Source organism: Martes martes, assembly GCF_963455335.1.
Source record: "Martes martes genome assembly, chromosome: 2".
NCBI lineage: Eukaryota > Metazoa > Chordata > Mammalia > Carnivora > Mustelidae > Martes > Martes martes.
In genome coordinates this window covers 105,200,271-105,219,056 of record NC_137889.1, presented here as the reverse complement: position 1 = coordinate 105,219,056, position 18,786 = coordinate 105,200,271, and the positions used below count along the sequence as shown (strand labels likewise).

General features: G+C 33.9%; 1 protein-coding gene across 4 annotated transcripts in view; it reads left to right on the top strand.

Annotated features, from left to right (window-relative positions):
• Positions 1–18,786, top strand: part of PPA2 (inorganic pyrophosphatase 2) — an 88,668-nt gene that overhangs the window by 32,680 nt on the left and 37,202 nt on the right. For all 4 annotated transcript variants that reach the window (XR_013966459.1, XR_013966460.1, XM_080797529.1 and 1 more), the window contains one exon: positions 3,755–3,881. Coding sequence is in view for 2 of the 4 variants with exons in the window: in XM_080797529.1 (XP_080653655.1) it covers positions 3,755–3,881 (127 nt within the window). In the remaining 2 variants the exon portion in view is untranslated. The remainder of the gene's footprint in view (positions 1–3,754; positions 3,882–18,786) is intronic.

The following is an 18,786-nucleotide window of genomic DNA, read 5'->3' as shown; positions in this document are numbered from 1 at the left end:
CAGTCTCAGGACCCTGAGATCATGACCTGAGCCAAAGGCAGATGCTTAGCTGAGCCACCCAGGCTTCTAATCTTATCATTTTTATCTTTCTATGTTTTCTTCCTCTTGGGGTAAATATATAAACATTTTTATTTTGTTGGGCATTTTTTCCAGTTTATTTTCTGTTATACAGTTAATATAGTTAAAGATTTTCCTGAATATAGCTTTTCCTTTTTAATTTCTTTTGGTAGAACTTGATATGGGAGGCAGGGTTTCTAGAATGGCCTCTCAAAGATGTCTGCCCTAATCCTGGAATCTATGAATATGGTAATATCTCACTCTCTTGGTTGTATTATTTTACATAGCAGTTTACTTTAAAGAAGTATTCTCCTGGATTTTCCATGCAGACCCAGTGTAATTAAATGAGCCCTTAAAAGTATGGAGCTTAGTCTTGCTGCTGGCAGAAGAGGAACTTGGAGGTTCAAAGTTTGAGAAGGACTGATATTCCATTGCTGGTTTGAAGATGGAGAAGGGGATGTATGAAAAGGAATGCAGTTGGCTTCTAGTTGCCTAGAGTAGTCCCTAGTTGACAACCAGCAAGTTAATGGGGACCTCAGTCCTACAAGTACAAGGAACTAAATTTAGGTGGGTTCATTTTTAGAACCTTCAGATCAGATTCCAGCCTCTACAACACCTTGATTTTGGCCTGGTCAGGTAGTAAGCAGAGAACGTAGCCATGTTGTGCTTGGATTTTAGAAGACCCATGGAAACTATGAGACAATAAATTTACATTGTTTTAAGGCTGTAGGTTTGTCATAGTTCATGACAGTAGATACATGGTATAACAGGCTTTAAGCGGTTTTACTTTCCATGGTTTCCTTGTATTGTTTGGGTCCAGCTGCAGTTTTAGCTCATTCAAGTTGAGAATCAGCATAGAGCTTTTGTTGTAGACCACTGTTCTCTTTTGCTCATACCAGGCCCCTGAGAAGTTGGCAGTTGACTGGTATGAGCTGATAAATACACGTAGGGCCCAGAGAGAAAAAAATATTAATATTTGTAGGAGAGCTTTTATGTTCTAGTTCATGTATGTGTTATAGCCTTTGCTCTTCATTTCAAGGAATAAGTGATATAATCTCCATTTCACTGTCGAGAAACCAAGTTCTAACATAATGGTGGGAAATCATTTGCCTAATGTCACCTTTAGAAATGGTGAATGAAGGGGCGCCTAGGTGGCTCAGTGGGTTAAGCCTCTGCCTTCTGCTCAGGTCATGATCTCAGGGTCCTGGGATTGAGCCCCGCATCGGGCTCTCTGCTCAGCAGGGAGCCTACTTCCCCCTGTCTCTCTGCCTGCTCTGCCTGCTTGTGATCTCTCTCTCTGTGTCAAATAAATAAAAATCTTTTTTAAAAAAAATGGTGAATAAAGAATTCAGCTTCAAAAATCCTCTCTTTTGAAATCTTTACATAATAACTAGAAAAGTGGTAAGAACCCTAGTCTGATTCTGCCTAAAACCTTAGAGGCACACCTACATTGTTTTAGAATCTCAACTCATTTTCAGTGGTAGACCCTGCTGGACACAGTAGTTTCCTGGGAAGGGTAGATTGGTAGTTCTATAATTAAACTGGAAAAATAGATTTCATCTTATAGCCAGTGCAGTTTATTCCTTTAGTTAATGAGATCTGAAGTACCATTAAGTAAATATGAAGTAAGTGTTAATCACCATCTAAAGAACAGTTTGGTTGTTGTTGGTACAGTGCTCCTTTCTTTTGTGTCTGGCTGTGTGAAGAGTCCTTAAATCATCTGTAAGGAACATAATGGGAGAAAGCGTCTTTGAACACTACATTGTAAATGGACAGAGGGAAGGGAGCAAAGTCCTGTAAGTTGATAATAGAGTTAGAACCACATATATAGAAATTTTTAAGGTTGTTGAAATTCCTTGAGGGATTATGTGTTATTCACTTGGTAGTCTGACACTGTGTGTTCTGCCTACATTTGTTGAACTGATTTAGAGTAAATTGTAGAGAGTTCATAATAATTTTACCATTTGTTCTTAAATTCTTATTCTGAGTTTTTGGTTTGCCTGAGAGTTTCCTTTCCAGTCTTCAAAGGTATTATAGCAAGACAGTGGTTTGTCTAATCCCTTTCTGTTGCTTATGAGATCAGAGAGCATGTATCATTCTGATAAAACTTGGTAACCCCCAGACATGCTTCCTGTTTGCCCTTGTAACCATAAACATCTCAAATCTGCTTTTATGTTATATGAAATTTCAAAGTAAATTATTAATTTTTGTGAATAAAAATAAAACAATTTGCATTGTGCTTTTAAAAACTATACATAATTCCTTAGAATTCTGATACGACACTCCTACCACCAAAGTCTTCTGTAGGGTCTTCATTGGACCTGTTGACATTTTGGATGGATAATTCTTTTTTATAGGGGATGGTCCTGTTCGGCATCCTTGGCCTCTTCCCGCTAGATGCTAGTAATACCTCCTCATTTTTGACAATCAAAAATGTTTTCAGACATTGCCAGATAGTCTGTAAAGGGCAAAATTGCCTCTGGTTGGGAACTGGTGATCTAGTTTATTGCTGAGTTAGTTATACATTGTGTCCAGCCTAACACTGGTAATTATGTAGAAACTTCAAATTTGAACATTTTTGTTTTATAAAGGATCTCCTGGCATGAGGTGTGTAAGTCTCCCTAGTAAGACTGGAAACCTTTGAGAACAGGGATTCTTTCTTTCTATTGAATAGTATTTAATATAGTGATGAGTATTTAGTAGAGCGTAAACATGTGAGTCTGGTTAATATAATTGTGCATATTTCCCTAAAAGTGAGATTTTACTTTATAAAGTCACACTAATCTTTTGTGTGATCAGTTACAACTAATTACAGATTCATGTAGATTTATATTAAGATTTTAGATTGATTTTGCAAATGTTCTGAAAGGATTTATTTGACTTCATGGTTTCAGGTCTTTTTTTTTTTTTCCTCTCACATTACAAGACGCAAAAGAAACTTTTCTTTTGCATACCTTGCTTTCCAAATGTAGAAGCTGCTTTTTGAGTCATGAAGGAATTTGTTCCGAAGCATGTGTTCAAATTTTGGCTTGCAGTGAAATTCTGTAGAGCAAACCAAACCTTTAAAAATAAAAGGATATAGAAAGAATGCATGCATATAAACCTGTCATTGGCAACTTGAGGGAACCACTGAAATAACTTTCTTTAACACATGGAACATCTGCTTCAACATCATGCAGTTTCTTGATTTCCTTTAAAATCTTTTTAAAGCATTTTGTGAAACCCGTTTTATCGGTATTTTAACATGTTAATTCTTTCACTGTCATTCATTATCTTCTTAAGGCTGTATTCTAATATGTTAAAAATTTACTTTTCACTAGTAACTGATAAATGTGGTTTGCAAAAAAGCAATTTAGAAGGATTTTCAGGTCTCTTTTTTATCCCCAAGCAGCAAAAGCAAGGTTTAAAGTATGTAATGATATATATGGCTTTATTTTCTGTTTAGGATGAGTTTCTAGGCCTAGTACATTAAATTTCAAGATATATAAATAACTTCAGTTTCCAAAAAGGGATCAAGAAACTTAATTCTAAAAGGGATAGCATGAAAGGCTTTATGACTATTTTTAAAATTATCTTTAATTTTTAAAGCTTTATTAAATTTCAGTCTATAGTGCTTTTAATCTTTCACATGGGCTTTTATAATGTATGAGTAAATTTCCAAAACCTTGCAAATGCTGAATTTCTTTTTTCTTTAAAGGTTCTTTCTTGTGGAGAGGTTATTCATGTGAAGATCCTTGGAGTTTTGGCTCTTATTGATCAGGGTGAAACAGATTGGAAAATAATTGCTATCAATGTGAATGATCCCGAAGCCTCAAAGTTTCATGGTAAGTCTGTAACTTTCCAGAAATAGAAGTAAATCAGTATGTCATTGGAATTCTTAGAATTTAAAAGGGGCTCATCTGAAATACAGTGTATATATTTGGGAGTTAAATTTGTGTGTTTTATTTTGTTATTCAGTCTCCATCCACAGAATGTAAAAGGTAGTCAGTTATGATTGTGTCTGAGTTGGGTCATAAAAAGAGAGAAAAGGATATAGGAGAACAGGTGGTACTTCAGACTAAGAAAGTACACACTACGGGATTCCTTTCTCCTTCCCTTGGTTCCCTCCATTCCTTCCCTCCTCCCTCCCTCCCTTCCTTCCTTCCTTTCCCATCCTCCTCCCTTTTTTTTTTTTTTTTTTCTTTTCTTTTCTTAAATCTCTGTTTTGTGCATTTGGGTAACAGGAAGAAAACTGAGGGAGTAGTGTTGATCAAGGACATAAGCTGTGCAAAAATGAGGGGAAAGGTAACTGCTCTTTGACAAAATTTGATGTCCCAGAAATAGCTTGGTATGGTAAAGAGTTGACTTTCTTTGGAGTAGGACAGATCTCATTTTGAGTTCTTTGCTATTTCCTGGCTGAGTGACTTTGGGTAGATCATTTAACCTTTTTCAAATTCAGGTTGGTCACCTATAAAGGGAGAGAGTTATACCTATTTGTGAGCTTGTTGACAGTAAGAGATGATTTACTAAAAGCATCTGTCATGTATCGAGTGTTAAAAATATGGCCACTATTATTTTTCTTTGACTCTTTCCCCCCTATTTATCTACCTTTTTTTCTTTCAGTTTCATTCTTTTTCAGGTTCCTGGTTCCCTTTAGACTTCAGTTCTTATCTGGAAAATACATCATTTCTGAATTGACTGAAACTCATTGACACTTAATGTGTTAACCTCTCTTAATTTATGTGCATTTAAAAACCTTTTCTCGTGCATGGAACAGCCAGAGATTTTCTGCCATTCTTGCATGTAATTGAGAAAAGAAAGGGTTTGGTAAGGTGAAGTATAAGTAACCTCAGGGGCAAAACTAAAGCAGAAAAACTACAATTAAAATATGAGACTTGAGTCCATAACCATATATATTTCTTGTCTGTCTTACTACTTTACCTGGGTTTCTTTATTACCATATTTCTCATGTATACGTATGTGAGAAGAGGAAAATACACAGTTAACATTTTTTTAATAGGTTAACTGCTTCTCAGTTGAGAACTGGTAATATAATGGTGCAACAGCACAGCCAAAACAAACCCACTAACTAATCAATTTGTGATTTGACACCCTGAAGTCATGAAACTCTGCTAAGGGATTCCCCCTTGAAACTGGAAAGGCTGAAAGCCTGAATGAAATGATTTGTTAGGTGGAATACACTCTTCTTTAGCCCAGTCTTGTTGGAGATATGATTTAACATTTTAAACTATCCCCATATGCAAAGCATTGGTACCTGTTCTAGTGCATATTACTAGTCTTAATCTAAAAGGTGCTCCAAGGATTTAAATAATTTGCCCAAGTTTGCACATCCGTTAAATAATAGAACAATGATTTGAACTCATTTTTGATTATAGTGTCCATTGTCCACCTCTAGTACCGTATGAAGCAATTCATACTTGATTATAGTAATACGGTTTTTCTAACTAGCAGGATTGAAATCAGATTACATAACGCTAAGTACCTTACCTCCTTCTTGAATTTCCTAAGGGTTAGAATGAAAAATTTTAACTCTCTTTTAACTTTAATTCTGCTTGTATCTTGAATGGAGATGACTTTGCTCTTTGGCATCTTCTGGATTTTTTTGGTGTATGCTTATACAAAAAGATGTGCAGAAATACTGAAACTTACTTAGGTTGAGGTGACATCAGACTAGAATAATTACAAGAACTGGTTTTGAAAGAAAAAAGGACTTTTTTCCATTCCACTAGAAGAAACACGTGTCCTCATCATGAGAATAGAACAGTGCTTCTTCAAAATACATTTTAAAAATCCTAAAATTAAAAGATCAGATGAGTGTTATTGACATATTTTTCTCTGAAATGGTATGCTTACATTTGTTTTGTATTTATTTCCTGAAGGAGTAAGGTATACAGAGGGAAAATGGATATTACCTACTTTAAGGATATTTGTATAGTGTTCACTCTGGATAGTACCTGAAGTAATAACTCAAATATCTAGAGTTTGTAAAGTAAGTTTTGTAGTTGTAAGAGTTGTGTTTTCTTCTATTACTTCTCATTTCTTTTACCTTCACATTATTGTAATGGATTCTACATATCTTTATTGAATTTTCTTTTCTTTCTTATTTTACAGTGACCCAAGGAATAGATGTAGGTACAAAGTAAAAGGCTGAAAAAACTGTAGTATAAGTTTTTTTTTAAATCATGAATCATGGAATACTGGATAACGCTATAGAGGAGCCTTTATTTTTAATTCAAACTCAAGTTTTGATTTGTATTTACTATGTCTCCAAACATTATCCAGATGTTCTCTCAACTATTTCAGACAAAAGAAGAGTTTTTGTTGTCCTGCTGCTTAAGCAAATGTTAATGGACAGGTATCATTCTTAAGCTTAACTTTTTTCTTCATTACTTAGCCTGGTGTTGTCTGTGTTGTCATTAACACCTATTAAAGGCGGGGCGTTAGAGGGGATGAGAACAGAGAGATGCTCAGGAATTGCAGATGTTGAAAGCTTTCTAAATTTGTCAAGGAATTTTTTAGAAGATCAGTTTATGTGATTTAATTACACTGTTTAATAGCTTTCTCTTATAACAATTAATCTATCTTCTAAAGGCACCTAACTTATAATTCAGCAGGAGCTTAAGTATTATAAGCACATAACTTATTTTATATGATGTTACAGGTTAAAAATAGAACTTCTGCAGGGGAGGGGGGACCTTATCATTTCTTGATTTTGAGATTAGATGAAATGCCTATTGTAACAACCTATGATTTTATTACAGTAAGATAAAAATGTGTTTTTGGTGTCATGTGATTAAGTAAATATTAGCTAACAAAAATATTAGCTAACAGATATTAAAAATTTTTGCTGTTCTGTCTCTACTGTACATCTTTGAAAATTAACAATATGTAATCTTGAATTTGGCAATATTTTTAAAATCTTTTAATGTGTCCCTTTTAAAATCACAACAAAGGATTGTGGATGGTATTTTTAATTATAAAAATAATCATATACTTGGAAATAAAAACTCAGAAGTATAAAAGAAAGGTATCTGAAATAAAAAGTAAAATTCTCCTTCCCACTTCTCATCCCCTGTCTGACTTCTCATCTCTTCTTCCCTATGTTTTTAGTTCTCCTGAGTGGTTGCGTCTCTACTCAAAGCATTGTACTTACACCTCTCTTAATTTATGTTTTTTCCCTTTTGACTCAGGTTGCTGCTTTGAAAACCAAAGGAATTTAATTTCTTAAACATTTGGATTTTGTTACATTTTGTCTTCGATTATCTTAATAACTCTAAGCATTACACGTTGAGCTCTATTTATTGCTTCATTAATTTTGAACAGTAACTTGTGGTTGCTGTATAGAACTAGGGCATTGAGGTTTCTGTGCTATTTGTCTTTTTTATAGACCACCTTCTCTGAACTGTATGTTAGCTCTGTGTGTCTGAATTTATAATGTTTAAATTCTGTTCTTTAACTGTTTTTTATGTTTGATATCTTGAATCTGAAAATTGAAAAATAACAACTAGCATTTACAGTCTTTATGTGAATATTAGTTACCTCCTTTGTCATACTTCTTATTGAAAGACCAGTTTATGGATATGAGAGAACAGCTTGCCACACAGCGATCATCACGGGGCTTCTTTCAACTGCCCTGGCTTAATAGTTCTATTTTTTCTTAGATTCTTTCATGTCCTCTTTTTTTGTTTCCCATTTTTATTGTTGGCCAGTATGTATTTCCCAAAATTCTTTAAAGAAAACGCATGGAAGATTGATTCTGAGTCCATACATCTTAGAAATGTCTTTTTTGGTCACCTTCTCCCTAAAAACTTTGATATATAATGCAGTAACCTTAAATATAAATTAGTATATATGAATTGATATTTTTAATCACAAAGGAGTAAATGATTTTATGACAGTTTAAATATTTGCTGTCTATATACTTCTTGGCATTTTTATTAGATGGATCAACAGGAGAGATTAAAATCATGTAGGAAAGAGTAACTATCTGGAATTTTTAAAATTCTTAAGTTTTCTGAGGATGTGTATAATACAGAAATTGATAGAGAATTTTTTAATTACCTTTTACACACTTTGATTGTTACTTAGACATTTATAAAAATAAATCCTTGTTAATTTCCACTACTTTAAGAAAAAGAAGCTGTTTTTGACATGATCAGTACCTATTTTTTCTTTTTTGAAAACAGAAGTCTGTTTTAATTTATAGACAGTATGTCCTTCCATATTTTCATATATATTTTTAAAATTAATTTATTTTTTGCTTTATTAATTCATTGAATTATGATTCTGCCAGGATGTTTTAGGGTTGTTTTATTATGAAGTAACTTTTTTGATCCAAATGAATGTATGTGCAAACTTTGGTAGACTATAATAGCCTCTTCTAATATTTATAGTTTTTAATTTTGACGTGACTAATTTGAAACTAGCCGTTGCATCAGAGAACGTATTTCAATTAGAAAGAAGCTGTGGTTGCTGGCTATAGTTCTATAACTTTAATCTTATTATTTGAATCTTCCAAGTTTTGCCTTCTGAAACTGGAGTAGCCACTGTGAAAATCTAAAAATAGTCTAAATAACATTTAAAAACAAATTCTTTGTACTCCCTGATAGAAAATCGGTCACTTTGGCTAGCTCATTAACACCTGAAGAGCACTAAGACCATTTAATACACTATAATTAGGTTCCAGGCTCTAATGCTCATAATGGTACCTTAATGGCCTGAAAGAGTTAAAAAGACTCCCAGGGCTCCTAAATTGTTACTAGAGAATGCCTTGTCCATTAGAGATAATAGCGCTTGGTTATGAAATAAACAAGTTCAGAGCTTTTTAAGAAGATTGAAATGCTAGGGCATGTGTAATTTATCTTTTGGTTAAATTAACCACCTTCTGTAATGTAGAGCTTCGCATATTCTCCAAACAGATGTTTGAGCCTCTTCAGACCTGCCAGTGATGCCTGAGGACCTTATGTCAGGTGAAGTAACATATTAGGAGGTAATATAGGCCCAGAAGCCACTTCAACTTTCAGAGTGGTAAATAAATGAAAACTATTGTTAGTTCTCCTCTTTATTTAAATGTTGCTCATGCAGTGATATTGCAGTTTTATAAAATGAAAAATTAGAAAAAAAATTGAAATCAGAACAATTATGTTGATGTAGATACATTCTGGAATTAATAAACTGCATGAGTGAAAAAGGGATTATTTAAAATGAGGCAGTTGAGAATTTTTCAAAGGCAGGCATCATACTTGTCTTAGAATTTGATATACGTACAGTTTCAATTTACAGATAGAAAAATTTAAAAGTCAGGGCCCCTGGGTGGCTCAGTTGGTTAAGCGACTGCCTTTGGCTCAAGTCATGATCCCGGAGTCCCGGGATCAAGTCCCACATCGGGCTCTCTGCTCAGCAAGGAGTCTGCTTCTCCCTCTGACCGTCTCCCCTCCCATGCTCTCTCTCTTTCTCTCTGTCAAATAAATAAGTAAAATCTTTAAAAAAGAAAAGAAAAATTTAAAAGTCAAATAAAATTATGTAGTTCCCTTTATGTCTTTCGAGATGGTAATAAACATGTGAAAACCAAATCTGTTTGGCTCAAATTTTTATTTTCTAAATGAACTTCTAGTGTCCCTGCAATTATTATTTTAAAAATAAGCAAATTAACATGGTGTTTGATTTCCGTACTTTCTAAAACACAATTTAATATTGTTATTTAGGGGAGAAATAGAGAATAGCACAGAAATCTTAAAGGAAAATATTTGTGTTAACCTTTATAACCAGAAAGAATAGAGTTCAGTTTGCTTTTCTGTGCATGTACTCTTTGGCACAAAAGAGGACTAGCATGTCACCATTGTCATCCCAAAAGCTCTAATATTTCTGCAACAATTCCTGCATGTTTAGTAACTATGCTGAGTTCATCTTGTTTGATGTTTACACAAGCTCAAGCAAAATGTGATAGTGTCCCCTCCCCCCCACTTTGTTTTTCAGAGTAAGAAACTGAGGCACTGCTGTGGGGTTGGGGGTGGTTTGTAACTTGTCTAAAGTCATACAGGGAGCCACTGGAAACCATTTGGTTTCCAGAGCTTATGCTCTTCACTACATCTCACCACCCCTCTGAAAACTGCTGGGGTAATCAGATGTATCCCTGGCCTTGGACAGTGTTGCTTTCTGGGAGTACTGACCATTGGCTCTTAAGTAATTTTGGCATCAATGGGATACTTGTGATTAGAGGTCCCAGGAAAAAGATGGCTTTTTTGATCTTCATTCCTCTCATTTCATTAATTGCCATACCTTAATAGTAATGGGTATGTAAGGATGGGGTTGGGAGGGGGCAGTTTGAGGAACAGGGATGAATTGAGTGAAATGTACTATAATTAAGAATAGAATTAAATTACTGGGAATCTCTTACTTCTTTTTGAAACCTTGACGTCTTCCAGTGCTTTTTAAGCTTCAGTCATGTTCCTGTGATGTGTTGGAAGAGTAGGGGAGGCCTAAATTCTAAAATCCTCTCTTGTGTAAGTTACTGACCTTGGAAACATCATGTAACTCCTGGAAGCTTTAGTTTCTTCATCTCTAAAAGTGTAGCAGGATTGATCCTCTAATGGTAAAAACCCTAGGGATCATTTACCAATCTCTGAATTTTGGTTGTTCTAGGAAATATTTTTAATTCATTATTTTCAGCCTCTTTTAAAGTAGAAACACCTAAATAAATTATCTTCAAAGATAATGCTAAAGGAAACAGTTTAAATTAAAGGATTGCGAGGTAGATCTCGGGGACATTGGCACTTTTTTTTTTTTTTTGAAAGATTTTATTTGTTTATTTGAGAGAGAGAGAGCACATGCTAAGCAGGGGGCAGAGCAGTGGGAGAAGGAGCAGCAGACTGTGCACTGAGCAGGGAGCTTCAATCCCAGGACCCTGAGATCAGGACCTGAGCTGAAGGCAGACACTTAACCCACTGAGCCACCCAGGTGCCTGGCGTATCTTACGCTAAGGTAACTTTTAGATGATGGAGTGGGAACTTCATTGGAGGGCTTTCCAACCCAAAACCTGCGTATTTAGCCACTTTGTTATATGCTTCAAATTAAAATTAGATTAGAAAAATATTTGAATTTGTGCTATGTACAAGGCACCTAGATAGTTTTTATTTTACTGGTCATATAAAGTTTCTTGTGAAATGGCAATGAATATTTATATTTTTGGAAAAAAAATCTTATCAGCTCTTTTCCAGGAGGTTTTTCTGATACAGTACAAATAGGCCTCTGTGTAGAATTACCTTGTTTGGTATGACTTTTTTTGATGTATGTTAATTTCCATTGTTTTTCATGATATTAATATGTTCTAGTACAGGTGTTGATAAGAGTAGAATTGGTAGAAAAGGGTAATGGAGAAGGAAAAGTTAACAAAACGGGGGTTGCTGCCTCTCAGTCTGTGCTATGAAGCCTGGATACATAGAGCAGTGTGAAAAAAAAAAATCTGAATCAGAGATATGAGTAAACAGAAACTATTCAAACTATTAATTCACTGAGCTCTAGCTCAGTTTGTGATAGTTAGATAATAGTAGATAGTAGTTAGAGGCTATCTAGCCTCTGTTTGTGATGCAGAAAATGCAGTAGGTGTTATGGAATGGAACCGTTGTTTCTTGTGAATGTTTGTAAGATATCATTAGAAACATATGTTCTTGCTTCCCACGGATTTTGTTTAGAGGCCACTTGCACACATACTCAACTCTCTGAGTGCAGCAGCTCTGAATTGGAAGGAGAGCTTTGTGCATTTGCATCATTTCCTTTGGTAAAGTCCCATAGAATTGGAAACTCTTTTTTCTTTCTTTCTTCCTTTTTTTTTTTTTTTTTAAATCCTCCCTGGACAAAATTTCAAGCATGTGACCATTTCCTAATGTTTTTTTTTTTTCTTTTAAATAATGTGAGCAAAGAGATATGGCATTACATTTATGTTACTGGTTTTTATCTAAAAATAAAAACAAAAAAATCCTCAGCTGATTATATGCTTCCTTCCCTTCATGTTATGGTTTGGTGGAAATAAACCAGATAAAACCAGCATTTTAATTTTTTTTCTCTAGATGTTCTTCATGGAAGTACAGGTGGTTCTTAGTTTGGGGATGTGCATAGGAAGTAAGAAATGTGCATCTGTATGTATAGTTTGATAAAGCTCCTTGGGTGATTCTTCTAGATTTATCCAAGTAGAGAATCATTCTATTAGCTTATCCTCTGCTGGTTGGATATTCAGGTCTTGAAATCTAGAATAATTGATAATAGATTTGATATACATTTAAGTAGGAGATGTAATCACCTAATCAAATTTGAGGATATCCCTCCCCCGCCACACACACCTACAGGTGTCACCCTAGATTTAAAGCTATTGAGGTTACTCTGTCCTTTGAGATCCTGAGCAAATTTTGTAACCCCAATTTCCTAATTTATATGAAGGACATAAATAATTCCTAATTTATAAATTTTGAAACTTCAATGACAAACTGTTACCAAGCATTTAAAAAATTTGTTTTGCCAATCTGATAGATGAAAAATGGTATCTTTATTCAACTTTGCATTATTCTACTTAGTGCTGGGATAGAGGGTCTTTTTCATTTATTTATTAGCTATTATTTGTATCTTCCTTTCTGTGAATTGCCTATGCATATTGCTCACCATTTTTCTTTTTTCTTTTTTTTTTAAATTTTAAATTTTTTAAATTTTTAAATTTTTTTAAATTTTAAATTTTTTAAATTTTTTTATTAACATATAATGTATTATTAGCCCCAGGGGTACAGGTCTGTGAATCGCCAGGGTTACACAGTTCACAGCACTCACCATAGCACGTACCTTCCCCAGTGTCCATAACCCAACCACCCTCTCCCTACCTCTCCGCGCCCCCGGCAACCCGCAGTTTGTTTTGTGAGATTAAGAGTTTCTTATGATTTGTTTCCCTCCCGATCCCATCTTGTTTCATTTATTCCTTTCCTACCCCCCAGGCCCCCCACATTGCCTCTCAACTTTCTCATATCAGGAAGATAATATGATAGTTGTCTTTCTCTGATTCACTTACTTCGCTAATCATAGTACCCTCTAGTTCCATCCGCGTGGTCACAAATGCCAAGATTTCATTTCTTTTGATGGCTGCATAGTATTCCATTGCGCATATGTGTGTGTGTATATATATATACATACACACATAACACATCACATCTTCTTTATCCATTCATCTTTGATGGACATCTAGGTTCTTTCCATAGTTTGGCTATTGTGGACATTGCTGCTATAAACATTAGGGTGCATGTGCCCCTTCGGATCACCACATTTGTATCTTTAGGGTAAATACCCAGTAGTGCAATTGCTGGGTTGTAGGATAGCTCTATTTTCAACTTTTTGAGGAACCTCCATGCTGTTTTCCAGAGTGGCTGCTCCAGCTTGCATTCCCACCAACAGTGTAGGAGAGTTCTGCTTTTTCCGCATCCTCGCCAGCATCTGTCATTTCTTGACTTGTTACTTTTAGCCATTCTGACTGGTGCGAGGTGGTGTCTCACTGTGGTTTTGATTTGTATTTCTCTGATGCCAAGTAATGTGGAGCACTTTTTCATGTGTCTGTTGGCCATCTGGATGTCTTCTTTGCAGAAATGTCTGTTCATGTCTTCTGCCCATTTCTTGATTAGATTATTTGTTCTTTGGCTGTTGAGTTTGATAAGTTCTTTATAGATTTTAGATACTAGACCTTTATCTGGTATGTTGTTTGCAAATATCTTCTCCCATTCTTTCAGTTGTCTTTTGGTTTTGTTAACTGTTTCCTTTGCTGTGCAAATGCTTTTGATCTTGATGAAGTCCCAGTACATTTTTGCCCTTGCTTCCCTTGCCTTTGGCGATGTTCCTAGGAAGAAGCTGCTGCAGCTGAGGTCAAAGAGGTTGCTGCCTGTGTTTTCCTCAAGGATTTTAGTGGATTCCTTTCTCACATGGAGGTCCTTCACCTATTTGGAGTCTATTTTCATGTGTGGTGTAAGGAAATGGTCCGGTTTCATTTTTCTACATGTGGCTATTCTAATTTCCCAGCACCGTTTGTTGAATAGACTGCCTTTTTTCCATGGACATTCTTTCCTGCTTTGTCGAAGATTAGTTGACCATAGAGTTGAGGATCTATTTCTGGGCTCTCTGTTCTGTTCCATTGATCTGTGTGTCTGTTTGTGTGCCAGTACCATACTGTCTTGATAATGCTTTGTCTTGATAAAGCTTTGTAATAGACCTTGAAGTCTGGAATTGTGATGCCACTGACTTTGGCTTTCTTTTTCAACATTCCTCTGGCTATTCGAGGTCTTTTCTGGTTCCATATAAATTTTAGGATTATTTGTTCCATTTCCTTGAAAAAAATTGATGCTATTTTGATAAGGATTGCATTAAACATGTAGATTGCTTTAGGTAGCATAGACATTTTCACAATATTTGTTCTTCCAATCCATGAGCATGGAACGTTTTTCCATTTCTTTGTGTCTTCCTCCATTTCTTTCATGAGTACTTTCTAATTTTCTGAGTACAGATTCTTTGCCTCTTTGGTTAGGTTTATTCCTAGGTATCTTATGGTTTGGGTGCAATTATAAATGGGATTGACTCCTTAATTTCTCTTTCTTCTGTCTTGGTGGTAGTGTATAGAAATGCGACTGACTTCTGTGCATTGATTTTATATCCTGACACTTTACTGAATTCCTGTACAAGTTCTAGCAGATTTGGAGTGGAGTCTTTTGGGTTTTCCACATAACGTATCATATCATCTGCAAAGAGTGAGAGTTTGACTTCATCTTTGCCAATTTGAATGCCTTTAATTTCATTTTGTTGTCTGATTGCTGAGGCTGGATTTCTAGTACTATGTTGAATAGCCGTGGTGATAATGGACATCCCTGCCGTGTTCCTGACCTTAGCAGAAAAGCTCTCATTTTTTCCCCATTGAGAATGATACTCGCTGTGGGACTTTCATAGATGGCTTTGAATACCCAATGGCTTTGAATAGCCAAAGTGTGGCTTCCCTATACTTTGAAGAGTTTTTATCAAGAAAGGATGCTGTACTTTGTCAAATGCTTTTTCAGCATCTATTGAAAGTACCATGTGGTTCTTGTTCTTTCTTTTATTAATGTATTGTAGCACATTGATTGATTTGTGGATGTTGAACCAACCTTGCAGCCCAGGAATAAACCCCACTTCGTCATAGTGAATAATTCTTTTAATGTACTGTTGGATCCTGTTGGCTAGTATTTTAATGCTCACCATTTTTCTACTGAGATGATATATTCTATTGATATTGGAAGTTGCTTGGATATTTTCATAGTTAATTCTTTATCATTTAGGCTGCAAATATTTTCTCCTCATCTGCAGAGAAACTGTGGCCTTTTGGCTTCTAGAGATTTCAATTTTGATGTATTCCTTTTGTCCATCATTTCTATACGTAACTTCAACATTTTGTTTCTTAAGGATTTCTTACATAGTCAAAAAGATGTTTTTCTTTTTGTTTCCTTTGTTCTTATGTATTTTTTTTTAACAATCAGATCTTTAGTCTATGTGGAATTTTATTTTTTCCATATGTATTATTTTTCCAACACCACTTATCAGAAAAATTTGTTTCCTTCCCACCGTTTTGAAATGTCTCCTTTATCATATATTCCATTCTTATTTATACCAAGAGTCTGTTTCTGGATTCTGTTTAGTGTCAGTGATCTATTCCTGAGCTAGTACCATATTATTTAATTATTATAGCCTCATAATAAAATATTTACAAGACAAATCTTTCTCTTTTAGTTTTACTTTTTCAGACTTATTTTGGTTTTTCTTATGCTTTACTCTGTGCAAATTTTGGGATCAAATTGTCAAGGATTTATGCTATCATTAATAAATGTTTGCATCAATGAATATATTTATTTATTTTGTCATTTATTCGGGAGTTCTATTATTTCTTTTAGTAAAGTACTTGTAGATTATTGTGAAGATCTCGTTACATTTTATGTTAGATTTGTGTCTAGGTATTTAGCTCTAATTTTTCCAGTACAAGGCTTGTTATAGTGCCTGGCATGTTATAGGTGCTCAATAGATTTTTAAAATTGATGAATAAGTGAATATGCATGTAGTTATTGATAAATAGATAGATGAGTGTATTGAGCAAAATCTGAAAATAATAAATCCAAAATAGGTGAATTTTTACTTATTTTAAAGGAGAAGATATTTATACTTAAAATTCTGGCTTTTTTTTTTTTTTTGGCACTGTCAGTACTTTATTGATGCTGCTGCCTGTAATTTACAAAATTTCAGGGACCATTACGCTGAATTGCATCTATCTCTCAAACACAAATTGATTTGTGAAATTCGTGAAACCAGAAGAAACACACACGCATACACGCACACACACACACACAAAATTTTTTTACATTTACCCACATATTTGCCATGTCCATACCTATATATTTTGTTACAGAAAATAAAAAGAAGCTGAAGATCTATAGTTTCCATTTGGTGTCATTTAACTTCAACATGAAGAGTTTAGCATTTTTTTATAGCGCAGTTCTGGTGGTGATGAATTCTCTCCATTTCATTGATCTGATACTGTCTTTTCTTGCCTTTGTTTTGAAAGTATAAATTCACTGGATGTAGAATTTTGAGTTAAAGAGATTTTTGTTAAGGTGTTCCATTTTCTTTTAGTCTCCACTGTTTCTGATAATAAATCAACAGTTAATGTATTATTATCTAGTATATAATTTTTTTCTCAGACTATTAATGATTTTCTCCTATTTTTAGATTTCAGCAGTTTTTCTGTGATATGCTAAGCTGTCCTTTCCATTATATTTATCCTGCTTAGGATATATGAACTTTGCAGATCTTCATGTTCATGTTTTTACCACATTTGGGTAAAACCCAAATTACTTACTGTAATCTTTTTTACCCCATTCTCTCACCTTCATTCTGAGACTCCTAATACACATATTTTAGACCACTTTCTATTGTCTCACTGGTTACTAAAAGCTCTCTTTATGTCTTTACAGTCTTTATTCCTTACTCTTCTTCAGACAGGATAATTTTGATTGTTTTTGTCTTCTACTTCTGTGATTTTGTCATGTCCAAGTTCTGCTATTAAGCCCATCTGATTTTTCATTTCATATACTCCCTCATATGGTTCTTTTTTCTGATAGTTTTATATTTATATAAAATATATTTTATATTTTATATATAAATATAAAATATAAAATATAAATTAAATATTTATATTTTATATATAAATATAAAATATAAAATATAAATAAAAAATATATAAAATATATTTTATATTTATATTTATTTATATTTATATTTTTTATTTTTCCTCCTTAACTGAAATTTCCACATGTTTAATGCTTCATAATCGTATTTTTTTTAATGTCCTTGACTGTGTTTATAATAAGTACTTTAAAATCCTCATTTGCAGGGGTCATCTCAGGATTGGTTTCTTTTGGCTGTTTTTTTTTTCTTGATTAAGAGTCCCAGAAATATTCTAGTATGTGCAATAAATCTTATGGTCCTCTTGCTTTTACCTGACAGGTATTTTTGTTCCATATTGAGTCTGCATGGTGCTTATCTTGTTTTTGAGTATTTTTGGCTTTCTATTTTTATTTTTTCTATCTCTGTGTAGGTAAACCTGAGGGAGTTTGTTGAAACATGAATTCACTGCCTCATTTTTGTCAGAGGTTTCTGTTTTCTATAAAGGGAAGTGCTTCAGATAGTAGGGTATTGCTTTTAATTGATAATGTGCTTAGTGTACTTGAACTGAGTGAGTCTCACTTCAGAAATAAAGGGATTTTATTTTTATCATCCCTCTCTGTTCGAAATGTTTTAAAAAATGGTTGTTTAGATTTAACTTAAACATGGTAGAAATGAAAAAACTTTATAAGAACTAAACTGCAGTAATACTAGAAATAAAGGTAAATGTGTACATCATTAAATAAGAAATTATAAATTCATTTGAGGCCTGAACTTTACCATAAGAAAAAGTATATCTATAGAAAAATGTTATGATTAAGTGTGCACGTGTTTATGTGTGTGTATGTCCAGATGCCATTTATGTTAATTTTACTGCTTGTTTACAGTGCTTATATCAATGCCTATCTTCAATTTCTTAGTAGGCATACACATTAAACATCAAATAACTGTCAGTATTAATGAAAATTTGTTCAGTAATTTTCTTAATTATTAGTTCATATTTATTTATTTATTTTTGAGCATGTAAGACTCTAGGTTTGCCTGTGAATATAACTGTGTCTACATTCCATGGAAAAGGCTTTAGGGGATTGGAAGAATTATAATTCTTAAGAATTATCCCTTTTTTTATTAAATGATTTTTAATTTGTTATCTTATTTAATCTTCACAACAACCTTGATTTTGTACATTTTGTGATTGAGGAAACACACAGACCAAGATGATGCACTCTGTGAGTGCCAGAACTGAAGTTTGAACTTAGTGCCATTCCAAATGGGATATTTTTCATAGTTTACCTTATTTCTTCTTAAAAACTTGGAGTGTTCTTATTTTTGTTATTTTCTGAATATTCTTAAGAGTTTTCATTTCCTTTTGGACCAAAAAAGGTTTTCATTAAGTAAATAACAAAGAGTATATTTTTTTTTGTTTTGTTTTCAATATCCAATTTTTAGTTATACAAAAAGTTGAGGGGATTGGGTATGATTCTTTTTTGGTAGGCAGGAGAGTATTTAAAATCTTTCATTGTTGATTTT